Source organism: Scomber japonicus, chromosome 13 (genome assembly GCF_027409825.1).
Source record: "Scomber japonicus isolate fScoJap1 chromosome 13, fScoJap1.pri, whole genome shotgun sequence".
Lineage (NCBI taxonomy): Eukaryota > Metazoa > Chordata > Actinopteri > Scombriformes > Scombridae > Scomber > Scomber japonicus.
In genome coordinates this window covers 23,478,679-23,502,758 of record NC_070590.1, presented here as the reverse complement: position 1 = coordinate 23,502,758, position 24,080 = coordinate 23,478,679, and the positions used below count along the sequence as shown (strand labels likewise).

At 38.6% G+C, this 24,080-nt stretch overlaps 2 protein-coding genes across 2 annotated transcripts; both read left to right on the top strand.

Moving 5' to 3' along the window:
- Positions 1-1,109: 1,109 nt before the first annotated feature.
- stip1 (stress-induced phosphoprotein 1) lies at positions 1,110-9,136 on the top strand. The gene is made up of 14 exons (XM_053331771.1): positions 1,110-1,159; positions 3,453-3,662; positions 3,760-3,901; positions 4,229-4,370; positions 4,624-4,789; positions 4,875-5,001; positions 5,400-5,502; positions 5,933-6,053; positions 6,454-6,550; positions 6,640-6,764; positions 6,875-6,911; positions 7,041-7,144; positions 7,832-8,004; positions 8,118-9,136. Exons 1-14 carry the CDS (start codon positions 1,151-1,153, stop codon positions 8,188-8,190), a joined length of 1,629 nt encoding a protein of 542 aa, XP_053187746.1. The 5' UTR covers positions 1,110-1,150; the 3' UTR covers positions 8,191-9,136.
- A 1,735-nt stretch (positions 9,137-10,871) lies between these two features.
- On the top strand, positions 10,872-23,050 carry rps6ka4 (ribosomal protein S6 kinase, polypeptide 4). The gene is made up of 18 exons (XM_053331467.1): positions 10,872-11,808; positions 13,679-13,750; positions 14,333-14,400; positions 14,718-14,868; positions 15,073-15,188; positions 16,120-16,227; positions 16,344-16,424; positions 16,625-16,728; positions 16,961-17,111; positions 17,212-17,373; positions 17,508-17,633; positions 18,720-18,853; positions 20,540-20,633; positions 20,814-20,984; positions 21,840-22,031; positions 22,116-22,275; positions 22,428-22,591; positions 22,738-23,050. The coding sequence occupies exons 1-18, from the start codon at positions 11,721-11,723 to the stop codon at positions 22,945-22,947; spliced, it is 2,352 nt and encodes a 783-aa protein (XP_053187442.1). The 5' UTR covers positions 10,872-11,720; the 3' UTR covers positions 22,948-23,050.
- The last annotated feature ends 1,030 nt before the right edge of the window (positions 23,051-24,080 follow it).

The window sequence follows — 24,080 nt, the reverse complement described above, 5'->3', positions numbered from 1 at the left end:
CAAAAGCCTATGTAAAAAATATGGGTAATTGAAACCTGTTTATGCTTTATAGCTACACATAATCTGATACATTACTTTGACATATACTTTGTCTCAGTATACATAATAAGATTAAGACCATTGTCTACATGGGGTTCAAGTTTTCGGTTTGACAGTTGATTTACACCTCATTTGGCAAAAGAGACCTTTTTAATCATGAAAATGTAATACTATAACATTATGACATAGCCTATGAATAATTAATATCTATTAGAGGTATAATGACACATTACAGTTTAATATATTTCCATAAAACCACATACACTGCAAAAAACATAATCATAATGGATATATTATATTGAGTTAACATCCTGCCAAGAAATGACTGGCTCAAGCATGTCTTAAAACAACAGTCAGGTGCCCATAAGAACAATGTAAAAGGTTTTCCCTGCCGCAATCATTCCTCCTCTTCTATTATTAAAATATCCCTTTCAAATGGGAAGTGATGGGGACCAAAATCCACAGTGTGTCCAAACAATCATTTAAATGTTAATGTGAAGTTTATGAGGCTTCAGCAGTCTGAGTTAGTCATATCAAGTGGATAGCTGCCACATTTACAGTCTTTTTAGCATCAAATTCCCGTTTTGTGTTTCTTTGGACACTGTTTCCCTGTTGAGCTGTGGTGGAAGTTTAGTTACCAAAAGAGGGACTTCGGCACTAAAAAGACTTGAATGTTGAAAGATATCTTCTGGCTGAAGCTTTATATTTTATTTATTTTTCAGATGAATTTATTAAAAAAACAGACTGTGGATTTTGGCCCCCATTACTTCTAGTGTAAGTGCATTATGAAGGGATCCTCAAAGGCCAGTATGATCAGAAGGAATAGTTACAGCAAAAAACAAACAAAAAAACAGACAAACTTTTACGATATTAATTTGAGCACTGACTATTTTTTTTAAGACAGACTTGAAAAATGTCACATCTAACTCATCTACGGTTTTTTCTATCATCTTCTGGAAGTTTCCGGCAGTCTATAAATGCCCTGATGGGTGAAACCGTAAATGTGATATTTGATTACGGGTTTTCTTCAAGCTGAACTGGCAACGCGCATGTTGTTCAGGGGGAGGCGCTCGTCTATAGTAGCTTCTGGAAGGAACCTCATGCTTGCACCATGGAGAAAGTGAGTATCCTGCAACTCTCTTTTTAACAGCATTTTCAACATACAGTGTAAAGAAATATCGGCGTATGTCCCTGAGTTCCTTTAAACTTAAGCGTCTTCATCATAATAATTTGGAGAATAATGTAGCTAAACGCCTCTTCACTGTTTGCTAATATGAGATAGCTAAGCTAGCTTGTAAGGTTAGCGTAAGCCCGGTAGCAATGTGTGGTAGCTTGGGTTTAAATTGGGTTTCCAATGAGTTTAAAGTGTAGCTAAACTTTTAATTTCAACAAGGGCGAGCTTAACGGAGTTATCTCTGTTATTTTGTGTGCTGCTGTGGCTAATTATGATTATACACGACAAGGTTAGCTCGCGTTACATTTTAAGCTAACCTAAGTTAGCTATATGACTTCAGTTTGCTGCTGTATCATTAAAAATACCATGGTACGGTTTGCCTGCCAAAGTAGCCGCTGCATGTATATCGCTAATCACTCGCAAATCACCGGTAAGATAGAAAGGAACTCTTAAGTCAGCAAATGGCCGCGCAATATAGCTAATATTAGTTATCAATGTTGAGGCGACGGGCTAATGTAAGGTGGAATTGCGTCCTTTTGTTAAAATGTAGTGTTAGAAATCGACTGCTTAAACTGAGGAAGTCGGTGTAAATTCTAGCACATGCTGCAGGAGTATTTTTGGATCAGACCGGAGGATCGTTCTCGTTGCACACGGTGCCGCTGTCATGGCTACAGCCGCATTTCGTCACCGGCGTGCACCGTGCAGGTCAAAAGAGGGTGCTACATGGTTATTAGTGTGCTGCTGTGAGCCATATCCATAGTTTTTCTTATAAACTATTCAACAGAACACAGCCACTCTCGCAAGGCATTTCTTATCGTTTTCTTCAGTGCATCTGTGTGTACCTCAATGTTATGCCATGTTTTAACAATCAGATGCTGGTGTCTTAAATGATTTTACATTATCAAAGTAGAGTAAGACTGCTTGTACAACCATAGTGTCTTTCTCCATCACAGACACTTTGGTGGCATACATTGCCACATCAAATCTGTAGTATAATAACCCTAGTACTCAAGGCCCCGTTTTCTAGATGTGGATCGACTAGTTTGTGATAATGGGTTATGTATGCATTTCTAATGCCAAAATACAGATAATATCCTGAAGAGAGCTTCCTCATCAACAACTAGGCCTCAAGTCTGGTTTTCCAAGTAGGCAGCTGCCCACACAGCTTAGGATCAGGGATACTACTTCTGACTAATTTAACAGATTTACAATTTGTTAGACCTGCAGCTGTTTGGTTAAAAAAAAAAAAGATTTGCAGAAACAATGTTTTTTGCAAGTTTTTCTTTCCACTAATACAAGCACAAGTCAAAACAATCGACTGGTTTTGTATTTCCTACAAAAATACCATATTCTGATCATTGTTTATCATAATTACAGCCTACATACAGCAAGTTTTTTGCTATTAGAAAGTCATCATTATTCAGCTTTTTCTGGTGGAGAAAAAGAGAGGTCATGCTCCAGGCCATGCCTGTAAACATTCCTTGTTCTTGGCAAGGTATTGCATTAATGCACAATAACTGAATCCATAAGGGAAGGAGAGCATTTTTATTTCAGGTCCGTGTGTAATTGATCCTATCTAAGTCGCATACAAACATAAGAGGTACTAAAGTGACAAAACAATCTGTATCCTCAATTACTTTTCATTTTAGGTCACAACTAATTTTTCTCATCTCTCTTGTAGCATCCCTAGTGTCCTTTGCCTCTGTGTGTATGATCAGGGCGAAGGACTTTAGCTATCAGGCTTTTAAACCAATTTGACTTGCATAAACAGTTGTTGTCTCTCAGAGTAAACATCTCAATGTGCTAAATAAATGTTTTAGCTTGAATAAAACACATTTTCTGAAACTGACTCTTAAGACAGTGTAATTGTCTTCAGCAGATTTGAATCTTCTTGCTGCGTGGGCATAAGCTAACCACTGAGCTGCCATTCCACTCAGTTATTTTATATTATTTGTAACTGAGTAGCTGAATAGATTGCACCTGGAGGCCAGTGACTGTGCATTAACAAAATAAAGGCATTTAATCTTACTGTGTAACTGCAGCACCTGTCTGACATGAACAGCTGATTTGTTGTCCGTTGCTTTTTCAGTCATGCCAGTGGCAGCTGTGCAAAATGTCTGCTCTAGAGTCAGATCTATATGGAGGAAAGTGTACATGTTTTGTGTAAGAGTAGGACAGCTGGAGTATTCTGCACATGTCTCTTAAGGCTTCATTTAATAGTTTTTGTTCTTGCTCATAGGTTTCAGCACTAAAAGACCAGGGCAACAAGGCACTGAGTGCAGGAAATATTGATGAGGCTGTACGTTGCTACACTGAAGCGTTGGCCCTAGACCCTTCAAATCATGTCCTGTTCAGTAACCGCTCAGCTGCCTATGCCAAAAAAGGCAACTATGAGAATGCTCTCCAGGATGCCTGTCAGACCATCAAGATCAAGCCTGACTGGGGCAAGGTGAGATGTTCTTGTTGTCTCATTATTCTGTTGACAAGATATATTCTATAGTAATCTAAACTGACATGGCAGTAATCTTTAAATTTTGGTCATCCAGGGCTACTCCCGTAAAGCTGCAGCATTGGAATTTCTCGGCCGCTTGGAGGATGCGAAAGGAACTTACCAAGAGGGAATTCGGCAAGAGCCAAATAATCAGCAACTGAAAGAGGGTTTACAGAACATCGAGGCCCGGCTTGCAGGTAGAATCTTTTGTTGTACATGAAGGGGCATTGTGATGGGAAAAGTGTGTGACTCATTCCTCCTCCTACATGAGTAGAGGATTTAGAGGTGGTTGTTGACAGAATCACTAAAGCAAAATCACATTTTGAGTGCTCAGGTTTTCAGAAAGTGAGTGGGCAGTCCACTTGAATTTTTAGTGTTGCTATACATCGAGACAATGAGTAAGTAGAGGGAAGAAGGTACAGGAGAGAAAGCCCTGATGGATGCCAGGCCTGTGGAGTATGTGTGAGTATTAAATGACATATACTGTAGATTCCACTAATGAACATCAATTTCTGCTCCACCAGAGAAATCAATGATGAACCCCTTTGCCATGCCCAACTTGTATCAGAAGCTTGAGAATGATGCTCGGACTCGGGAGCTCTTGTCAGATCCAAGCTACAGAGAACTGCTGGAGCAGCTCAGGAACAAACCATCGGAGCTTGGCACGTATGTGTATTCTCAAAAATCAGTCTGTTCGAACAAAAATCATTTTTTGATAGACTTGTGTTTTGATGCCAGAATGAGAAACAAAAGGGAGTATGTCAGGGAGGTTGTTACTTACAGTCGGCTGAAAATTGTGCAGAAACTCTGTAAAAGTATTTAGAAATAATTTAATAATAATTTAATTAATTCTGGATGGAAAACATGTATCAGCCCTGAGTACTGTGGTTTAGAAACACATTTGTTTCTCTGGATATAGGAAGCTGCAGGATCCCAGAGTTATGACCACACTCTCTGTGCTGCTGGGATTGAACCTCTCTGAGATGGAGGAGGAAGAGGAGCCCACACCCCCTCCTCCCCCCAAACCCAAAGAGACACAGCCTCCTCCTCCCAAAGAGGAAGATCTTCCTGAGAACAAGAGAAAGGTAAATCAGTTCAGCATAGTTTTACATTAAGTGAGTCACTTCCCTTTGAATGCATATTTAATTCTGTAATTTACATTTTTAACAGGCCTTGAAGGAAAAAGAACTTGGGAATACTGCATATAAGAATAAGGACTTTGAAAAAGCGCTGAAACATTATGAAGAAGCAATCAAGCATGACCCATCCAACATGACCTATATTTCTAATCAAGCAGGTACATATTCTCATTCACATGTTGGAGAGTGAATACCAGCCTCACACATTTGATCTGACTGACCCTCAAAATACCTTATATGTTAAACTTAAATTGCTCGTATATAGTTTTTTTTTTTTTTTGAATTTATTTCATTCTTTTAAAGGTGTGTGAGAAAATTAATTTGAGAGTACGGGCTGAATTAAGTCTCAGAATGGTGCATTTTGCAGTTGACTTTGTGTTAGTATAAGATCACTCACAGTAAGAAGTGCACTGTAATATTGACTTTACAATCACACCTTTTTTATTGACATGAGTTTAGCCCACCTCAACCAGAATTAAAAACTGATGTGATACGTAAATTATAATTTAAAACTTAAATGTTAATTGTGTATTTCTTTTTTGTAATCTCTCTTCAGCTGTGTACTTTGAGATGGGAGATTTTGAGAAATGCCGGGAGCTATGTGAAAAGGCCATTGATGTTGGCAGAGAGAACCGAGAAGACTACAGACAAATTGCAAAGTGAGTTCTTTATTTTTTTAAATTATTAATTATTCTTGCTGGAGTAAACCTACACACACTGCCTCTCAAGCTAGATGGCCAGATGTTTTGCATCTTGCAGGATTTGATGAGGCTACAAAACCTATTTCTTGTAAACTGGATTGGTATCCACATGCTGCTGATGAGCAAGAGAACTCAGTTGTGTTACAAGAACCATTGGGTGGCAGTGTTGCTCTGTTGTGTCCCATTACAAACTGCCAAATGATGTGGTGATGTTAATGTATATTATGTACTATTTGTCCATCAAAGTTTACTAAACTACCCTTTTTCCTTGAGTGAAGAGCTTTCCTGAATTCTTGAGTGTTGTTAGTGAGCAAGCAAGAACGATTTCAGATCATTGTATTTTGATCTGATAACATTTTCATTATTATCTGTCCTCTTCAATTCACAGGGCCTTGGCCAGGATTGGTAACTCGTACTTCAAGCAGGAAAAATACAAAGAAGCAGTTCAGTATTTCAACAAGAGCTTGACAGAACATCGCACTCCAGATGTCTTGAAGAAGTGTCAACAGGTGCAGTATTCAGACAGAATTCATTCATTCAAAGTGACAGTTTGTTTTAAGTTATGTTAGACCTACATGTGTCAATGTGAATGTTGATGTTAGATTCTGCACTGGTTAGTGGGGTAGTCAGTATGAAAACACATACTGTAGATTATAGTTCATAAAAACATATTTGGATGTTAAATTTGATTCAGGATTTTTAGAAAAGATTTCAGACCTGAAGTTATGTTTTATTTCCTACAATCAGACCTCAGAAAGTCAAAAATGTTGGCTTCTTGTAGTGAATGTATCAGCTTAATTTACTTTACTTTAGACGATAAATGTTAATCAATTTGTTAACTGCTATTTGGCTACATGATCATAATGCCTCATCAGTTGACTTATAGCATGATGCTCTTTGATTATTCAGGCTGAGAAGATTGTGAAGGAGCAGGAGAAAATAGCCTACATCGACCCCAAATTAGCTCTGGAAGAGAAGACCAAGGGAAACGACGCCTTCCAGAAAGGTCTGTGGAATGGTTAAATATGCTCTTCGGTTAGGATTTTGATTTGATTCTTCCTTTATGAACTTGTCTGAAATTTTTTCTTCCCACAGGAGACTACCCTTTAGCCATGAAACATTATGGTGAGGCCATCAAGAGAAACCCTAATGATGCTAAACTCTTCAGTAACAGAGCTGCCTGCTACACAAAGCTGTTGGAGTTTCAACTTGCCCTGAAGGTACAGTGCATCCTTACCAAACACCTTCATGAGTTTCTAGCCTGACAAAATAGTTTCTCTGAATTTTATTGTACTTACATGAAAATAATTTGATCTCTTTTATTTGTCAGGATTGTGAAGCGTGCATCAAACTTGAGCCCACCTTCAGTAAGTAGGAATTCTTATTATTAATTAAGATTTGCTTGAGGAACTTGAATATTTTATACTAAATCTCTTAAGTTTAGATTCAGCCAAGTCGTTCTGAATTTACATCTAATTTAAGTCATCTGTCCACAGTCAAAGGCTACACACGTAAAGGAGCTGCTTTGGAGGCCATGAAAGATTTCACAAAAGCTATGGATGCATACCAGAAGGCTTTGGAGCTTGACTCTTCCTCAAAGGTATTTTACAGGTTTCTACATAGTTTAGAAAGTTTGCAAACTAATCTAAATATAAAACTTTCCAAACCCCAAAAGTTTAAATATGACAAGAATTAGGAAAAGTGGAAAAATACTAGCGTGTTAATATTTTCCACTTCCAGTAATTAAAACTTTAATTCAACCTTTATGATCCACTAAAAGTTTAAATCGATTCTTCTCATCTCTTCCTGACTTTCACTCATGTTGGAAATATCAACATTAAGAGTAGAGCACACATGAACAAGCTTAATGTGATAATGTTTCACTATTACAAGTTGACAGTTTTTTCCTTTTACAGTATTTATTGAAATGAACAACACAAATGACATGCAGTTATTTTTTGAAATGTAATACACAACGTAGTAAAAACTAATGTGAACTAATTACTATTTCTTCAAAAGTTTTTTTCCAGCAAAAAACATCACTGCACATCTTACACATAACATTTTTGATTACATGTTATCAATATGTGAAACATTTGTTTACTATTGTTATATGCATAAGTATTAGTCGTGTTGTTTGGGGTAAGGTGGCTACTAGTGTCAAATCTGAGCAACAAATTTTATGAAATCAAGTAAAGATCAGTTTGAAATACTTCAACAGTTATTAAATTGTATTTGTTTTTGCAGTGTCTGTTAACTGTCCCTCTCCTGCCTTCTCTTCATTCAGGAAGCTACAGAAGGCTTGCAGCGCTGTATGGTCAGTCAGACCATGAGGAATGACAGCCCTGAGGAAGTGAAGAAAAGGGCCATGGCTGATCCCGAAGTGCAGCAGATCATGTCTGACCCAGCCATGCGCATGATCCTGGAGCAAATGCAGAAGGACCCTCAGGCGCTCAGCGAGTACGTTTCTGTCATACTCTCTGCATTTTAGAGTACTGTGCAGTATTTGTATTAATCCACAGAAATTAATGAAAAGTTTAACATGGTGTTCTTGTTTCCTGTTTGATCCCCAGCCACTTAAAGAATCCAGTTATTGCTCAGAAGATTCAGAAACTCATTGATGTTGGACTGATAGCCATTCGCTGATGAGACAAGAGCCAGATGTGTGAAGAAACTCCCAAGACTAAAGTGGAACAAAATGCAAATCCCTCCAATATAATACATCCTCTCTTTACATGCCTTCAAAATTCAAAACGAAATGTCCATAGTCTTACAAAGACTTTGTGTGTATGTTTTTTGTTTTTATTTTTAAATCAGTTTCACTACTTTTACATTGTATTTAAGAAGACATCTTGTATGTCATCTAGACGACTCCAGGACTCCAACTTCTTATGGAAAAAAAGAATCCATGTGTAGAGATGCTTAAAATACATCTTAAAATAATCATCACAATACAGACACCAGCACGATCAGTGTTTAAAGAGGAAATCCACCCTAAATTACTTCACATATTCCTATTAGTTCATGGAAGTGTTTGATAGAAATACAACAAAGTAGAATTTCTACACAACATAAAATTGAAACATAGATCACAAATTGAAGTTGCCAGCATTGGTCATTTTTCTTGCCTCCTTTTGCATTCCTGTTAAAGGCTTGACTAAACATGAGGCTGTGAAGTTGAGGTGTCTACTTTGTTTCACCTCTGTGTACCTTTGAGTCATCTCCCACACCTCAGGTGCAACGCTGAATCTGTCCCATCTACTGGCCACTTAGATGCAGGTCCTGAATCTTGTAAGCAGGTTGGATATTATTTTTGTACATATCCAAAAGATTTGATGTTAGTTTTCAAGCATTGCTGTCTGGTTTAATGATGGTTTTTGTTCTGTGTTACTGCTAAAATCAGGAAAGGGATGCACACCTTTCTTGAGCTTTTCCTCTGACAGTTGATTGTGTTGGGTAGAAGATGGAGTTTGACAGATGGTAACGGGGACTAGGAAAATACTCATTGCCTTGGAATCAAGGGCTACTTTTGCCATGATAAGACATTTAAAGAGTGATCCTTAATGATTTATTAAATAAGTTCATGTATCAATTCAAGTAGCCATGTTATTGTTTCTATGTTTGTCAAATATGAACAACTTGGAGATAAAGCACTGTGCCTGTTGAATTAGCAGTGAGACTGCCCAATTTCTCACAGGGATACTTTGGGAATGTGCTGCTCTGGGAGCAAAAGCATGAGTTCACATGGGCATCAGGAGGTGTGATGATAATTCAAGGGGATGGAGATACTTTTGGCTGGCCTGAAATATCCTAAGCCTGAAACTAGAGGGCTGCCTAACAAAACATGGCGACTTGCCTGGTGTGAATATTTCGAGATAATGGGAATAATGTGAAAGTTAAAGGGTGGATTTACCTTTTTTAAGACGGCAACCATTGTTTGGGGATAATCTCACTTCACATGCATCTTTCATGTTTGTCAGTTAAAGTCCAAGTGTTACCTTGTCACTAATGTGTATTTCACCCAGCAAGGCAATTGTTAAATGGTGCCACTCTTTTCCCATTGAAACTGTTGGTTGGCTTCACACACGCTGGTGGTATTTGTCCTCCAACAGCGGCAGACTGCTCAGCTTCCATTTCCAGAGAGGAAATACATATAAGTATTAATATTGCTATCGACCATTATGCCACATGTGGCTTCAGATACCTCAAAGTCACAACATTGTCATATATCTGCAAAGATTTCCAAGAGGGACTCAAACATGTTACAGAAGAACTGTAACAACTTTTATTTCCACAGTAGAATTGCTCCATTGAGAATTCTCTATTACCTGTGGCACACAGCACAACAGAAATGTCCCATTGTAATCACAAACTACATACAACAAATGTGGATCGCTCACATGTAAAAGAAGCTGTTCCAAGAAGTGTATTGTACTAATTGAAATCAGTTTTACTGTGGAATATAAGATCTGAATGTATTTGAAGGTCGGTGGTGGCTTCTTTATTATCCTCGGAGACAACAATGTTGACATTCCATTTAGTGCAGTAGCAGACCTAATTTTATAGTCCGATCATAGGTGATGTAATCCCAACACCACACTACACACACCAGTTATAAGTGCAATGGAGAGATTCTGAATCACGGCCTCCATACAGGCCAAGTGCTTGTATTATAGTTATGCTTGGACTTGTTGCAGTGTTTATACACTTGATGAAGGAAGCAAAAAACAACATAGATATTGATAGCATGTTTTGGCAACCATCCAGGGTGTAGCCATGTAAAAGATAAGAATATGCTGTGTCTCTACAACTCAAAACACCATACAACAGAACAAAAGCACAATGTCCTTGTTTAAAATAACCACAATTCAACAGATAACCACAAATCATTTTTAAATTATACAGAATGTCCTACATTGACCAGAATTTATACCATCTATTTTTCTATTCTATCTTGTGTTTATAATAACTTTTTAAAAATGTTTTTCTCCTTTCGGAACAACACTTAAATTTTAATGAGTTCCCTCATAACTTTTCCAAAAGTGGATGATGACTGACTCACCTATACATTCTGTGAACATCTTTATAGAAATCAATCATATCTTCCCTATGTCTCCTTTATGCTCAGAATAGTGATTGTAGTTTCCTCAACCTCTTCTCATACATCTCTTTCAGATCAAGAGTTCTTATCGCCAGCATATTTTATTTTATTCATATGGTGTAGAAATGTACATCTAATAATTGATTATAGCGCTACTGAAACATGATCTGCAGCGTGGCCCCGCCCACACCGACGTGTCACGTGACTGACCGTCGCCCAGGTTGTGTCGAAAGCATCCTGGTGTTAGCAGCTAGCAGCTAACAAAACAATAAGTGAGCTGTAAATATCTGTAACATGGACGAATCATGAACTTGACCCTAGTGGAGACAAAGACGACAAGGAGCTACCCAAACTGGACTTTTACCAACATGGTGTGATAGCTGATAAACGAAGAGGCCATTTAATACAGCTAACTCAAACATTAGCGTTAACGACAGCTAACGTTTAAAGTTTGACGGGCAACAGGAGCGTATTCGTTAGCTAACTGCTAGTTTGTCTGTCTGTTAGTAACAATACCAGCTGGATAGGTAACATGTCGTGTTATTGTAGCAGTTATATTGACTAACGCGCACTGACTATATAACGCGTCGTGTCTGTAAAATTAGCGTTAACGTTAAAACTGAGTAACGTTAGGTGAGTTAGTGAATGAATACTAATGCTAACGTTAGCCACTTAAACTTCAGTTCAGTGTAACATATATGTGACATTATTACTCAAAATCAGTATTGAATGTCTCTCATAGATAGTTGTTGAATAAAGCGAATAATAGCTGAAGTCAGTGAGCAGCTGGTATCTGATAGCTACAAGTCTGTTTTTCGGATTGATTTCAGCCAATCACATGAGATAAATAATGCGAAAAACCAGGATGTCAATCGTATTTGGATTAATGTCAGGGCAGCGGTATTGTGTAGGAAACACATCTGTCCGGTCATTCCCATAATCCCTGTTTTCTCCGTAATGCAGTCACTGTAGATTTTGTGTTTTTAATTGCTCGGAGTGTTAGTGTAGCATATTTATAAATACCAAAACATTTGGGAACTCAGTTCATCTTCGACAGTCCACTTTTCTGTAAGTTATGCCTGGGGACGCTTCTGATAGTAGTGATGACTCCGATGCAAAAACAAATGAAACCGCTTGTACCGTCAAGCATCAAATCACCAATGGTAAGTCAGATATACTCTCTGTAAATCAAGCTGTCTAGATAGAATAATAGATATATTTATTAAATATTGAACCTGTGTCAGATATGTACTGATTGTCTTTTCTTTGAGGGTGGAGTTTATGGTAGTGTTTGTTTTATATTGTAATGTGTTTTTTATCACTACACTGACTCACCACTCTGTTTGCCTCTTCACATACAGCGGGTGGACAACATATTAGAAACACATTTCAGTCTGATGCAATGCAGTATAATAAACCCCAAATTGTTCCATAAAATTGAGTCAACGCACAAAGTAGTGTTCTCAATTAAAGTAGACTGTGTTGTGTTATATTACATGATACAGGTGTCAGGGTTGGGGTATGTGGACCATGTTGACACATCACAGACTGCTTGGCCTTCAGCATACATTAAGCTCAGGTGCTTAGTCGACATGAGCTTACTCCAGCCATGTGCGTAGCTTTCAGAGCATCTGTGTCAAACCTAATGATACAGGTGTCAGGGTTAGAATATATGGACCATGTAGATCACGGACTGCATGGCCTTCAGTATATATTAAGCTCAGGTACTTAGTCCGATATGAGCCTACTCTAGCCAAGTGCCAAGCTTTCAGAGCATCTCAAACCTGAGGAGTTTGTGAACAGAAGATGGTTGTGCTGCCTTCAGAAAAGGATGTGGACTCAGTTTGTGGTGTTTCAGCCTGAATACAAAATTGATCGAAACTTATAATGTTGATCTACTCAGGAAACCCACTCTGAATCTTGTGAAGCAGATAACTGCTGCTGCATCTTCTCTCAGTAGGTAGAAAATGTAAAGTAAGTTGCAGGTCTGGCTGCGTGTGGTGTCACAGCATGTTTGTTATCAGCTGTCACAGGAGTAATGTATTACTGTGCTTCCTGTGAGAACATCAGTGGGGACGTAGATATTGATTGAAGCGCAACACTCATCAACACTTTAATCTATTTAGAGCGGAGTGTCATAATAGTGTTGTAATTAAAGCCCAGCCAATACATCACTCATATATCGCTGATATATCACTATCAGCATACCTGTTGTCCAATATGGTGTTCATACTTTTTTATAATTATAATAGTTCGTAGTGGAGTTTACTTTTCAGTGCGCTGACATTATATACTGTAAAATGTAAAGCCTTCATTACATGTCTTTGTCACAAGTGCTTGATAACCACATTTAAGGGGTCATTGTAAAACGTGCATTTATATATATATATATATATATATATATATATATATATATATATATATATATACTGAATATATGATTCTTGGCTGATTAATCAACATTGTATTGGCCCCAAAAATCCAGTATCGACCAGACCCAAGTTGTAATACTTGCAAATAGTGAGTCATCAAAACATATGTAATATATGAAAATATATTTATTCAGAGTTTTTCACTTTTATTATAATTTTGTCAAGTTTCTTGTGTAGACTGATGATACAAAAGAAACACAAACTTGGTATCTCTTAAAAGTTAGACATACAGTATCTCACAGAAGTGAGTACACCCCTCACATTTTTGCAAATATTTTATTATATCTTTTCATGGGACAACACTATAGAAATGAAACTTTGATACAATTTAACAGTAAATCTATAAGCTATACAAGCTGTACACGCATATCAAAGTTTCATTTCTATAGTGTAGTCCCATGAAAAGATATAATAAAATATTTGCAAAAAAGTGAGGGGTGTACTCACTTTTGTGAGATACTGTATGTTTCTGATTATTTGAAGAGATGTTAATGCTTTTTTGAAGTGTGTCTGCATGCCCTTTTTGAATAAAAAATGTCTTTGTTTGCGGTGTACTGAAAAAAACAGAGCATATTTACTGTGTGTTATGTTCTTCCACCAGCTAACCTCACAGGACACACTGAGAGGGTCGGCATGGAGAACTTTGAGCTGCTCAAAGTCTTGGGCACTGGAGGTAAGTGTCACGGGAAGCATGAAATAAGTGAAATGCAGCTATAGGTGTTGTCAAACCTTCAGATAAACATGAGTGAATTGTCAGTATGGAAAATACTCAAGCTGACAGGTTAAATACAGTTAAACATCTTGGGGAAAGTCTTTATAATTGATATTCATAGCCTGAATACAGGAAGCCTCCCTGAGGACTTCAGTGCTGTGGCAGAACATGTATTTACGTTCATATCCTGATTTGGGAGTTGCAGATCATCAAGACAGCATGTGTAGGATGTGAATGTTTAGAAGGCAAACCAGATGCTGTCAATGTCTCTGTTATTAGAGCTCATCCATACTAAATACCTGAGGGGGATCTGAGAAGCAGCCTCTATCAACAGAACAACACCTCATTAAGTTTAGTGCTCAGAAATGCTTTTGCATATATTTCATTTAGGGAAATCATTTCTACGCCTGTTCACCCTGTGCTCGTGTTTTAGCAGCAGCAGCAGCAGCTCCACACCTAATTAAGGCACAATCTGATGTTGTATGGCTGTCTTACAAAAAGTGATTGAATAACTGGAGGAAATATTTGTTTGTCTTTGTCTAGCTTATGGAAAAGTGTTTCTGGTCAGGAAGAACAGCGGCCACGATGCAGGCCAGCTATATGCTATGAAGGTGAGGTCATATTCATCTACTTATGATCACAAAACTGCGTCTTTGCTCAAAAAATGAATCACTGGTCTGCACTTTAAATTCAAGACAGGGAAGCTTTAGAAATATTTTATGTTAATTGATTTAGCTTTTATTCAAATTATTTTAATACTTGCTTGCTTGGGCTCTTTGTGGGTTTTTGCCACGCTACAGTATTTTGATTTATCTTAGAATGAAATCAATTAAAGATGTGTGGGTAATCCTGAGGTCGACCTAATATACTGATGGAAAATTCCAATTAGTCAGAATATAAGCTAAGTGTATTTTAATGACTACTCTAGGTGCTGAAGAAAGCAGCTATTGTTCAAAAGGCAAAGACAACAGAGCACACTCGCACGGAGAGGCAGGTGCTGGAGCACATCCGCCAGTCTCCCTTCCTGGTCACGCTCCATTATGCCTTTCAGACGCAGAGCAAGCTGCATCTCATCCTGGGTGAGTGGTGGGACACTGGGAACCAAATATGGAGAACCTCCTCATCTCTTCGGTGTTTGATGTTCTGAATAGATGTTTTCTTTATTTTTCTGTTTATTACCGTTTGTGTGTCTGTTGGCCTTTTGTGCATAATCTGTGTTTGTGTACATTTTTGTATATGTCTATTCAAGCTCCCTGTGTATTTGTCTGTGTGTGTGAGTGCAGACTATGTGAGCGGCGGGGAGATGTTCACTCATTTGTATCAGCGGGATCACTTTCCAGAGGAGGCTGTGCGGATTTATATTGGGGAAATAATCCTGGCCCTGGAGCACCTGCACAAGGTGGGTGTTTCTCCTTCCAGCGCTATAACTTGCATACTTCATTTATTGATTTTTGGACAATTGAAGGCAGAAGACAGACAAGGGGAGCTTACACAGACAGTGCAGTGACCTACCGCCTTGATAGTATTGCTTTTTCCTGACGTGTTGGAAAGCAGTTTCCTACTTCCACAAATTACAATTTACACACAGCAACATTATCATTCCATTGGAGTTGTGTTTTTTTCCTCCTGATTAATGGAAGCCCCATATTTGGTGATCTTTTTAGCTCTGGTTTAGTCACCACCAACTCCTTAAGGAGTAAACAGTCGTAAACTTCACCAAATAGTCAGTCCTGTGCTCTTCCACTGAAGCTGTAAATTTAGTTCTATCCTCAGGCGAGCAACTGTGCCATTAAAAGATCTTTATGTTCTCTTCCAGAATATGCACAAAGCACTGTATGCAAGAAAGATAGAGTGTGAGCATTTTCAAGAATATTTTAAGAACTTTTTCAGTGAACTCCTGAGGTCTTTATGCATTAGCAGCAGTCTGTAACTAACTAATGACCTTTTCTGGTCAGACTAGATTCACAGTAAAGCATTTAAATAGTTGATATAGTCTGAAAACCATAATGTCGGAAGTAAATCAATTTAAACCATCTTAACAACAGCAACACTGGTTTGCGGTGTTCTCATTTCCTGAGATAATGTCGCAATTAAGGGTTGCACTTCTGTTTGTGCAGATAATTAGGCAGTTTAGGGTGAGACCTTCAGAAGATTACACTACTGAATTGATTTGGAAAAATCTGACAATCTATTGATAATGGGTCATTTTTTATTTTCTTGGCTAGTAAAGATTTTTTCTATTTGCTGTGTCTGATGAATGCCATCTCTGTTCACAACTCTCAGCACATACCATACAAGTAACTGGTGTGTATTCATTGTGTTTTGTACAGCTTGGGATTGTGTACCGAGACATCAAGTTGGAAAATATTCTTCTCGACCATGAAGGACATGTGGTATTGACTGATTTCGGGCTCAGCAAAGAGTTTCTGGTTGAAGAGGTGAGTAAACACAAAGTGGACAATGATACATCGAACGTGTGTTATCTGTTACAATCCTAACAATGATTTGTTTCTATTTGTTTTTATGGTCATACTTCACTTTCTCCTCATTACAGAAGGAAAGGACCTACTCTTTCTGTGGCACTATTGAGTACATGGCACCTGAAATCATCAGGGGGAAGTCAGGACATGGCAAGGTAAAATATGACATCACTGGAAACCAGTGTTCAGATAATGTTGGTAAATGTAGTTATTTTAAATGGTCACACTGAGCACCTGGAAACAATGTTGAAATTACAATATTTTCACATTCACTTTCATGATGGACAACCTCATCTGCATGTGTTTTGTTCTCTTTCCTTTGTGTAATCTATTTTTAACTCGGCTCCTCCCTCAGTCGGTAGATTGGTGGAGCCTTGGCATCCTGATGTTTGAGCTGCTGACGGGAGCTTCTCCTTTTACGCTGGAGGGAGAGAGGAACTCCCAGAGCGAGGTGTCAAAGTGAGTGTGTCTCCTTAAAATGAGTAATCAAATCTCAAACTTCTTTATTCTCGACTCGAAAAAATGATCTCAACCAGTGTGTTGAAAGTACCATTTACTTAACTTGCAAATGCAAAATCATACATGTGATTGTCCTTAACACAATGAAAATATTTAAGCCTAATTTGAATTGTCACAGTATGTTTTAAGTGAATAAAATGGGTCTTATTATGACCTTTTCTACCCTTCTCAGACGTATTTTGCGCTGTGATCCGCCGTTCCCCTCTATGATTGGACACACTGCTCAGGATCTGCTGAAGAAGTTGTTGGTGAAAGATCCCCACAAGAGGCTGGGCTCAGGACCACGAGGGGCTGAAGACATCAAAGCACATGCCTTCTTCAAGGTCCTACCTCATATGCCCCTCACTCAATTGCCTCTCTTTTTCCGTCTCACCTTTTTATTGATTCAGAACTACTCAAATCTGCTTTTTGTATGCCTAACAGGGACTAAACTGGGATGATCTAGCCCAGAAGAAGGTGCAGAGTCCATTCAAGCCAGAGCTGAAGAGTGAACTTGACGTGGGGAACTTTGCTGAGGAGTTCACAGGGATGGAACCAGTCTACTCTCCTGCCAGCACGCCCCCAAGCACAGACCGCCTGTTCCAGGTCAGTCTTTGCTGTATCCACCTGGGCACTAACAAAAGCTGGATTTCCAATATTAAATATCCTTAGCGTTCTAGCCTGATACTAATAGAACATCATGTCTTAATTCGATTATGTTTTTTTTTTGTTTTTTTTAGGGCTACTCGTTTATTGCTCCCTCCATCCTGTTCAATACGAACGCCGTCATGGGTGACCTTGTACAGTCCCAGATTCATGCTGAGCGACCAGGTTCGGCCTCTGTCCAACGCAGTGCAATGTTAGAGGTATGAATATTAACTTATAAATACATTTTTGGTTGAGATGGTAAGTGATTTGGGCATAAGGTTGTGTTTGAGGGGCAGTCTTGAAATGTTCTCTCTGTAGGGTAAAGTGTTTCCATTTTATTTTAAATTTTCCTGTAAAAAAAAAAAAAAAAAAGGCTCAGCATAGTACTTACTAATCACGACAGGCAGGAAGCAAGAGAAAGAGAAACTGCTTTATACAAAACAGGTTACTGTAATCCTACTGCACATGTCCAAACCAGTGGTGTGTACTGTCACCTCCTTTGAAATGGTTAAGCTCTACTAGACAGGGTTTTCCTGCATCTTCAGTCATATTAAAGTTAACACTTGAACCATTGTGCTATTAGAGATCATCGGCACATGACTGTATCTTTTTTGGTGATGATTTTAAAGCCAATCTTTATGCAGATGACATTTTGCTATTACTGTCTAAGCTGGGTGACTCAATTCCAAATTTCTCCCTTCTGTAATCTAAACTGATGCAAAGTAGTGTTTTACTAACGGCTCAGCAGAGTGCTTTTGTTTATCAGGGCATACAGGAAGGAAGAGAGGAAGAGAAAGTAGATTATTTAAGCTTGTTCATTAACCGACCCTGTTTGCCTCACAGCTATTTTGTCATATTATACCAGGGTACTATGATATGGAAAAAATATCAAAATAACTACTAGACTTTGGATGTCAATCTAGATAATCTAGATATCAATATACAATACTATAGTAAATGTTTAGGAATGTAAAATGTCAGGTCATGAGACTGTATGTTAGAAAGGGAAGTCAAGTACATATTGTTGTCAGCTGGCTTTCTTAAATGTTACATAACACAGAAAATCCAACAGTGTAGTGATAATAGACATTAATATGTTGACCAGCTGGGTGATTGTAAATACAGATTTTATCACTATATAAATCAAAATGTCCCTTTAGGTCAAACCTTTAGATACATAAATGCACCCTCAATAATGTGTAACAAATCTTTTTCAAAGTGCTGGAAGCCACGTTCTGTTGCACAAGAAAAGAATGAACACATCTCTCCAGCCTAATGTCACATGCTTTCCCTTCTTTATTTAGGAATCCCAGTTTTTTCAGCACTATGAGCTGTGTCTCCACGGGCCACCCTTAGGAGAGGGTAGTTTCTCTGTGTGCAGGAAATGTCGACACAAGCAAAGTGGCCACGAGTTTGCAGTCAAGATCGTCAGCCGCAGGTGAGTCTCAGTGTTTGTGTGTTTACTGTATCACTGGACCATCTGATTAAGTAAATGACACAATGTTTGTTTCTTGTGTATCTTTCCATAACTCCCCTAAGGTGCAAAGACTTTGTTCTGATAAAAATATACAATATTATAGTAAATGTTTTGGAATGGAAATCCCTATAATTTAAGTTGAAGCAGAGGTGATGAAAGTGAACATACTCTTCAGATTGTCTTTTCTCATTTCACCATTCCTCTAAAGTTTCCACAGCTAAGCATGATAATAATTACATCGGACGGTGCTTCTACTTCATTGTAATTATTATCATGCTGAGCAAGGAAATTGACAAATTGTCTGCAATATTTTTAGAGAAAGGATGTTTAAAAAAAAACTTGACTAAGCCTTTAAATACAACATCTAAAGAAACATGTTTACTTTTATTATTTAGCTTATAATGATCCTGTCATCATGGCTGTATAAAGAACACTATGAAGCAGGTAGTTGCAGGAGAGGATGATCACAGAAGCACATTTGGGCACACTCTTTGTGCCATTATGATAAATTAAACAGAAACATCAACAACCCTGTAATTCATCCATTCATTACACATATCTAAAGAACTTCATGTCTTTGTATTTCTGGTTTGTTTCTGCTTTCATGTCCAATATGGAAGAACCAGCCATTAACAGTTGGATGGAACTGGTTTTTAACAAGGTTTGGCAGCAGAAAAGTATTACAGATTGTGCCAATTTCTTTCTTAATGGCAATATTATTGATCTTAATAGATTAAAAGGCAGTATGATTTACATGGTGCCAAGTTTCAGCATATCCAGCAGAACATTTTACTAAAAGATTACATTGTTCATGGCATCACATTTAGCCATAAAGACACCAGTGATTAAAAAAAAAAAGAGGTTATTGAGTGGCAAACTGCTGTTTATTCTGCTCCACACAAAATATATAATTGTTGCATAAATAACAAAAAATAAAATAAATATATTTGTAGTATCTCTCACTGTAGACCAGTGGGAAAGCATTATGCAGCTTTCATTGTTTGTCAGACTATATTAGGCGTAAAGGTATTCAGTCAAAGGTTGTATTCAGGTCAGATATATTTAACCCTCTACAAATGAAGGAAATAGTGTATAAATGGGTCAGAGTAGCATAGCTGTGGCAGGACAGGTACATTAATATATGAACTGTGGCACTGCCCTGCAATGAAAATATCATGGGGTGAGGTGGTTAGCTTTTTAAGGCCTATGTTTTGTATAAGTATCCCATTATGCCATAAAGTATGTCTCTCAGCAAGGAGGACTACACTCAGCAACTACAGATCCTCAGCAGCTATAGTGGACATCTGACATTGTTTTTAATACTCTCAGTTGTTTTTATGGCTGTTTTTTACTTGTCTGCTGTTTGAAACAGTATATACCACAATGATTTCTTGCTGCTTGAGTGTGTGTGGGCGTGCTGAGGATTTGTTCTGATGTAAAGGGAGCTACTCTGTACTCTGTACTTCAGGGAGGCAGGCTGAAGGAACTGTAAATCTGTCCCATTTGTAGCAGGATTTGGCCAGTGCCTCGAGTACCACCCACCCCTCACCCACTGACTGTGTATTGTTTAGTGTATCTCTCTCTTATTTCTGTTTGTCTCAAGTACTGAATAGTAAAATAAAACTGCTTTCTTTTGACTTTTATTAGAATGGAGGTAAACACCCAGAGGGAGATTGCTGCTTTGAGGCAATGTGAGTCTCACCCAAACATCGTGAAGCTGCATGACGTCTATACTGATCAGGTAAAACCCAACAATTCAAGACACTCACATATAATAACATGTACAATTAATTAATATATTAAATATACTGTATGCACTTTAAAGGGTCGTAACATTGCAATAGTGTATATTAAGCAATCTGCAACGGTAAAAAAAAGTCATCACAAAGCTTACTCTTTGCACCATCTCCTCCTCTCTCAGTTCCACACATATTTAGTGATGGAGCTTCTGCGAGGTGGGGAGCTGCTCGAGAGGATCAAGAAGAAGAAACTGTTTGGCGAGGCAGAGGCCAGTCAGCTGTTACAGAGCCTGGTCTCAGCTGTCAGCTTCATGCACGAAGCCGGAGTTGTGCACAGAGACCTCAAACCGGAGGTGGGCTACGATTTTGATGACTCAGTGAATCCTTGTAAATATGAAGAATCTCCCACGTAATTCAAAGCAATTCTACTGTATCTCGTCAAATTTAAATTAAAAATGCATTTCAGTGATTTATAATAGGAGTGGAGGTAGAGAGGAAGCGGTGGTGAGTAGAATTATTGGCGAGAGAGCAAGGTGAAGTTTTAATTGTCTCAGTATTTTTTCTTCTGTGAACTGCATGTGTCACTTGCACCTCCAGGATATCTCCTATACATACCGGCAGACTTATAACCAGCCCACTTTAAATGCGTGCAAAAGTTTGTGTGGTTATTTTAGGACATCATTTCCACGATTTAATAAAAGTAAACATCGCAGACAATCATGCATACTGTCTCTATGCTGCAGCACAACACTTTTCAAAATGAAAGCTGTGGATTTATCACACATATATCTCGTTGTTTTCAGAAGGCTGTAGAGATCTAATTAACAGAAGGAGGTGACTTTCATACAGTATAAAGCAGCTGTGAATGATAGATAAAGAATCATTCATTCTAGCTGCCTGCTGTAATCACATAAAAACCTTTTTATCTGTGATGCTGATTTAAATGCTTTTGCTGGTTTATTAAAACATTTTCTACATCATTCCACCGTTCTTTGACATTTCCTTTTTTAAGCACTTAGTTTGTGCTTGTTATCACAGTCACCACACGTTGAATCATGGTCAGGTGAGTGATGTGGAAATTGCTCACTAAAATATCCACAGCTAATTTTGACCCCTAATTTGAAGTAATTGAGTCTGCTTTGGTAGTAAAAGGAGACACGAGAGTAAAAAGTAAAGAACAATAAAAGAATGTTTTCTTTATCTTACAGAACGTGCTGTTTTCAGACGAGGGAGAGAACTCTGTGCTGAAAGTTATAGATTTTGGATTCGCCCGTCTGTGCCCTGCAGGCAGCGCCCCCCTGCAGACCCCTTGCTTCACGCTGCAGTACGCTGCACCGGAACTTTTTGAGAGCGCAGGATACGACAAGGCCTGTGACCTCTGGAGTCTCGGGGTTATCCTGGTAATTTAGCTTAAATCCGATGGTTCCATCGCATCCGTCACGCTGATTGAAGTGCTAATTACTGTCTCTGTGTGTTTTTATCAGTACACCATGCTGTCAGGCCAGGTGCCATTTCAGAGCGAGCAGCTGGGTATGACCTCATCGTATGCTGCCGACATCATGCAAAAGATAAAAGAGGGAGATTTCTCACTGGATGGGGAGGCTTGGAAGGGTGTGTCAGAGGATGCAAAAGAACTTGTGAAAGGTATGATTTTACTGTAGCAATGGTCTGATTCTGTTTCTGTCTGCCCTGTTTGCAAATAGGATGGTGGATGGGTTACACGGTTCCCATGGTTCCCACCGTCCCTCTTGTCTTGGTTTCTTTCTCTGTTTTAACCCCTTCCTCTTTTATTTAAGGCCTGCTGACAGTGGATCCAGAGATGCGTCTCAAACTCTCTGATTTGAAAGAGAACAGCTGGCTGCAGGGTGGAGCATCCATGTCCACCACTCCTTTGTGCACTCCAGATGTGCTGGAGTCCAGTGGGCCCACCGTCCGCACTTATGTCAACGCCACCTACAAGGTAACAGCATTATTAGCATTACAGCATTACACAGCATGTGCTAATGTCTCAAAGGTTTTGAAACAAGATGTTAAGTGCAATTTACTTAATCTGTCTCATCCTATCATCATTTCTTTTTTTCTTTTGACGTTTTCCTCTTTCAACAGGCTTTCAACCGCGGTAAGAGAGAGGGCTTCTTTCTGAAAAGCGTCGACAACGCCCCCCTCGCGAAACGACGAAAGCTAAAGATGACGAGCACGGGAGTAGAGACCCGATGGAGTTCATCCTCTTCCTCATCTTCTTCTTCCACTTCCTCCGCCTCTGCAACCCCATCCAAAGCACAGCCAAAGCAAACTGTGACCCCAAAGCAGAGCTAGCCTGAATGGCAGGGCAGAGGAAAGTAGGGAAATGAAGTGGTATGCGCTTAAACTGGCAGCAAGACATCTTTCAGCTGTCACCCAGATCCAAACCCCCCCCCCCCCCCCCCCCAATATACTGACAAACCAAAAGACTGGCTTAGATTCGTGTTTAGGTTTTCGACACAAATTTGAATTCTACTTTTTACTAACATGGTAAAGCAACTTCATTCATCATAATCATGTCATCATGCTTTATTCTCCCCAAAACCACACATGGATTTTGCTGTATTTTGGACAGAAGAGGAGATGGTAGAGGTTTAGTTTAGTTTAGTATCATTAAGGCATACAGAAAACTGTGGCCTTGAAGAGAAAAAAAAAGAAAACATTTTCAGTATTCCCTCACTATAAATGTGGTGAGATCACACACTAAAAGTTAAAAATTTACCTATTTTCACTGTGGGTAAGAAACAGTGCCTGGCTATATAGGGATAAAGGGAAAAAGGAGCCATAAATGAGCAGAAGCCATATATATACAGCAAAGCAGTGAATATATCAATTGAGCCGGTGTGAAAGCACACTTAATTTGCACATAGCAAACGAGTAGTCCTTCCAGTAATTTGCAGATTTAATCCTTTGATTGTATCTAGTTATTTTTTTAACTTTGCCACACATAGAATGATCTGGCCACTGCTTTACCAGTGCTTTGCCACATGAAGGCACTCTGCTCTGTAAAGATAGCAATTTTTTTTGTTGCTTTTCTAAATTGTTTAGGTTGGTCAAAAATCTAACTGTTTGCACTATTTGCAGAGAATGTAAATGATCAAATGGTTGAAAAGGAAAGCAAATTTCTGGACTGAGCACAAACGCTTATGACATGTGGAACCTTAGAGATTACATAGGATTATTGCTGTAGTCAATATCTTCTCTATTGGATACTGTGTGATGATCTTCAGTCCAAAAGGGTGCCAACTTCGCAAAGCAGTCGCACCTCTAATACACTACCAACTCTACAGATTCCCACTGAACACAACGTGGAGCTCATGTCTCGATATGTTTCAATAAACAATCAGTTTGATTTGAAGCAGTCGCAGTACTAACTAAGTGTCCAACAGTAGCAGCACCTGTAAAAAAAAAAATATATATAAAAAAGA

Bases quoted from the DNA above. Each gene is read 5' to 3' on its own strand.
- stip1 (XM_053331771.1), top strand. The intron at 5,503-5,932 runs GTGAGTTCTTTA...TTCAATTCACAG, and splicing joins GACTACAGACAAATTGCAAA to GGCCTTGGCCAGGATTGGTA. The intron at 6,765-6,874 runs GTACAGTGCATC...TTTATTTGTCAG, and splicing joins AGTTTCAACTTGCCCTGAAG to GATTGTGAAGCGTGCATCAA.
- rps6ka4 (XM_053331467.1), top strand. From the start codon at position 11,721: ATGCCTGGGGACGCTTCTGATAGTAGTGATGACTCCGATGCAAAAACA. The intron at 17,112-17,211 runs GTCCTACCTCAT...TATGCCTAACAG, and splicing joins AAGCACATGCCTTCTTCAAG to GGACTAAACTGGGATGATCT. The intron at 20,985-21,839 runs GTGGGCTACGAT...TTTATCTTACAG, and splicing joins ACAGAGACCTCAAACCGGAG to AACGTGCTGTTTTCAGACGA.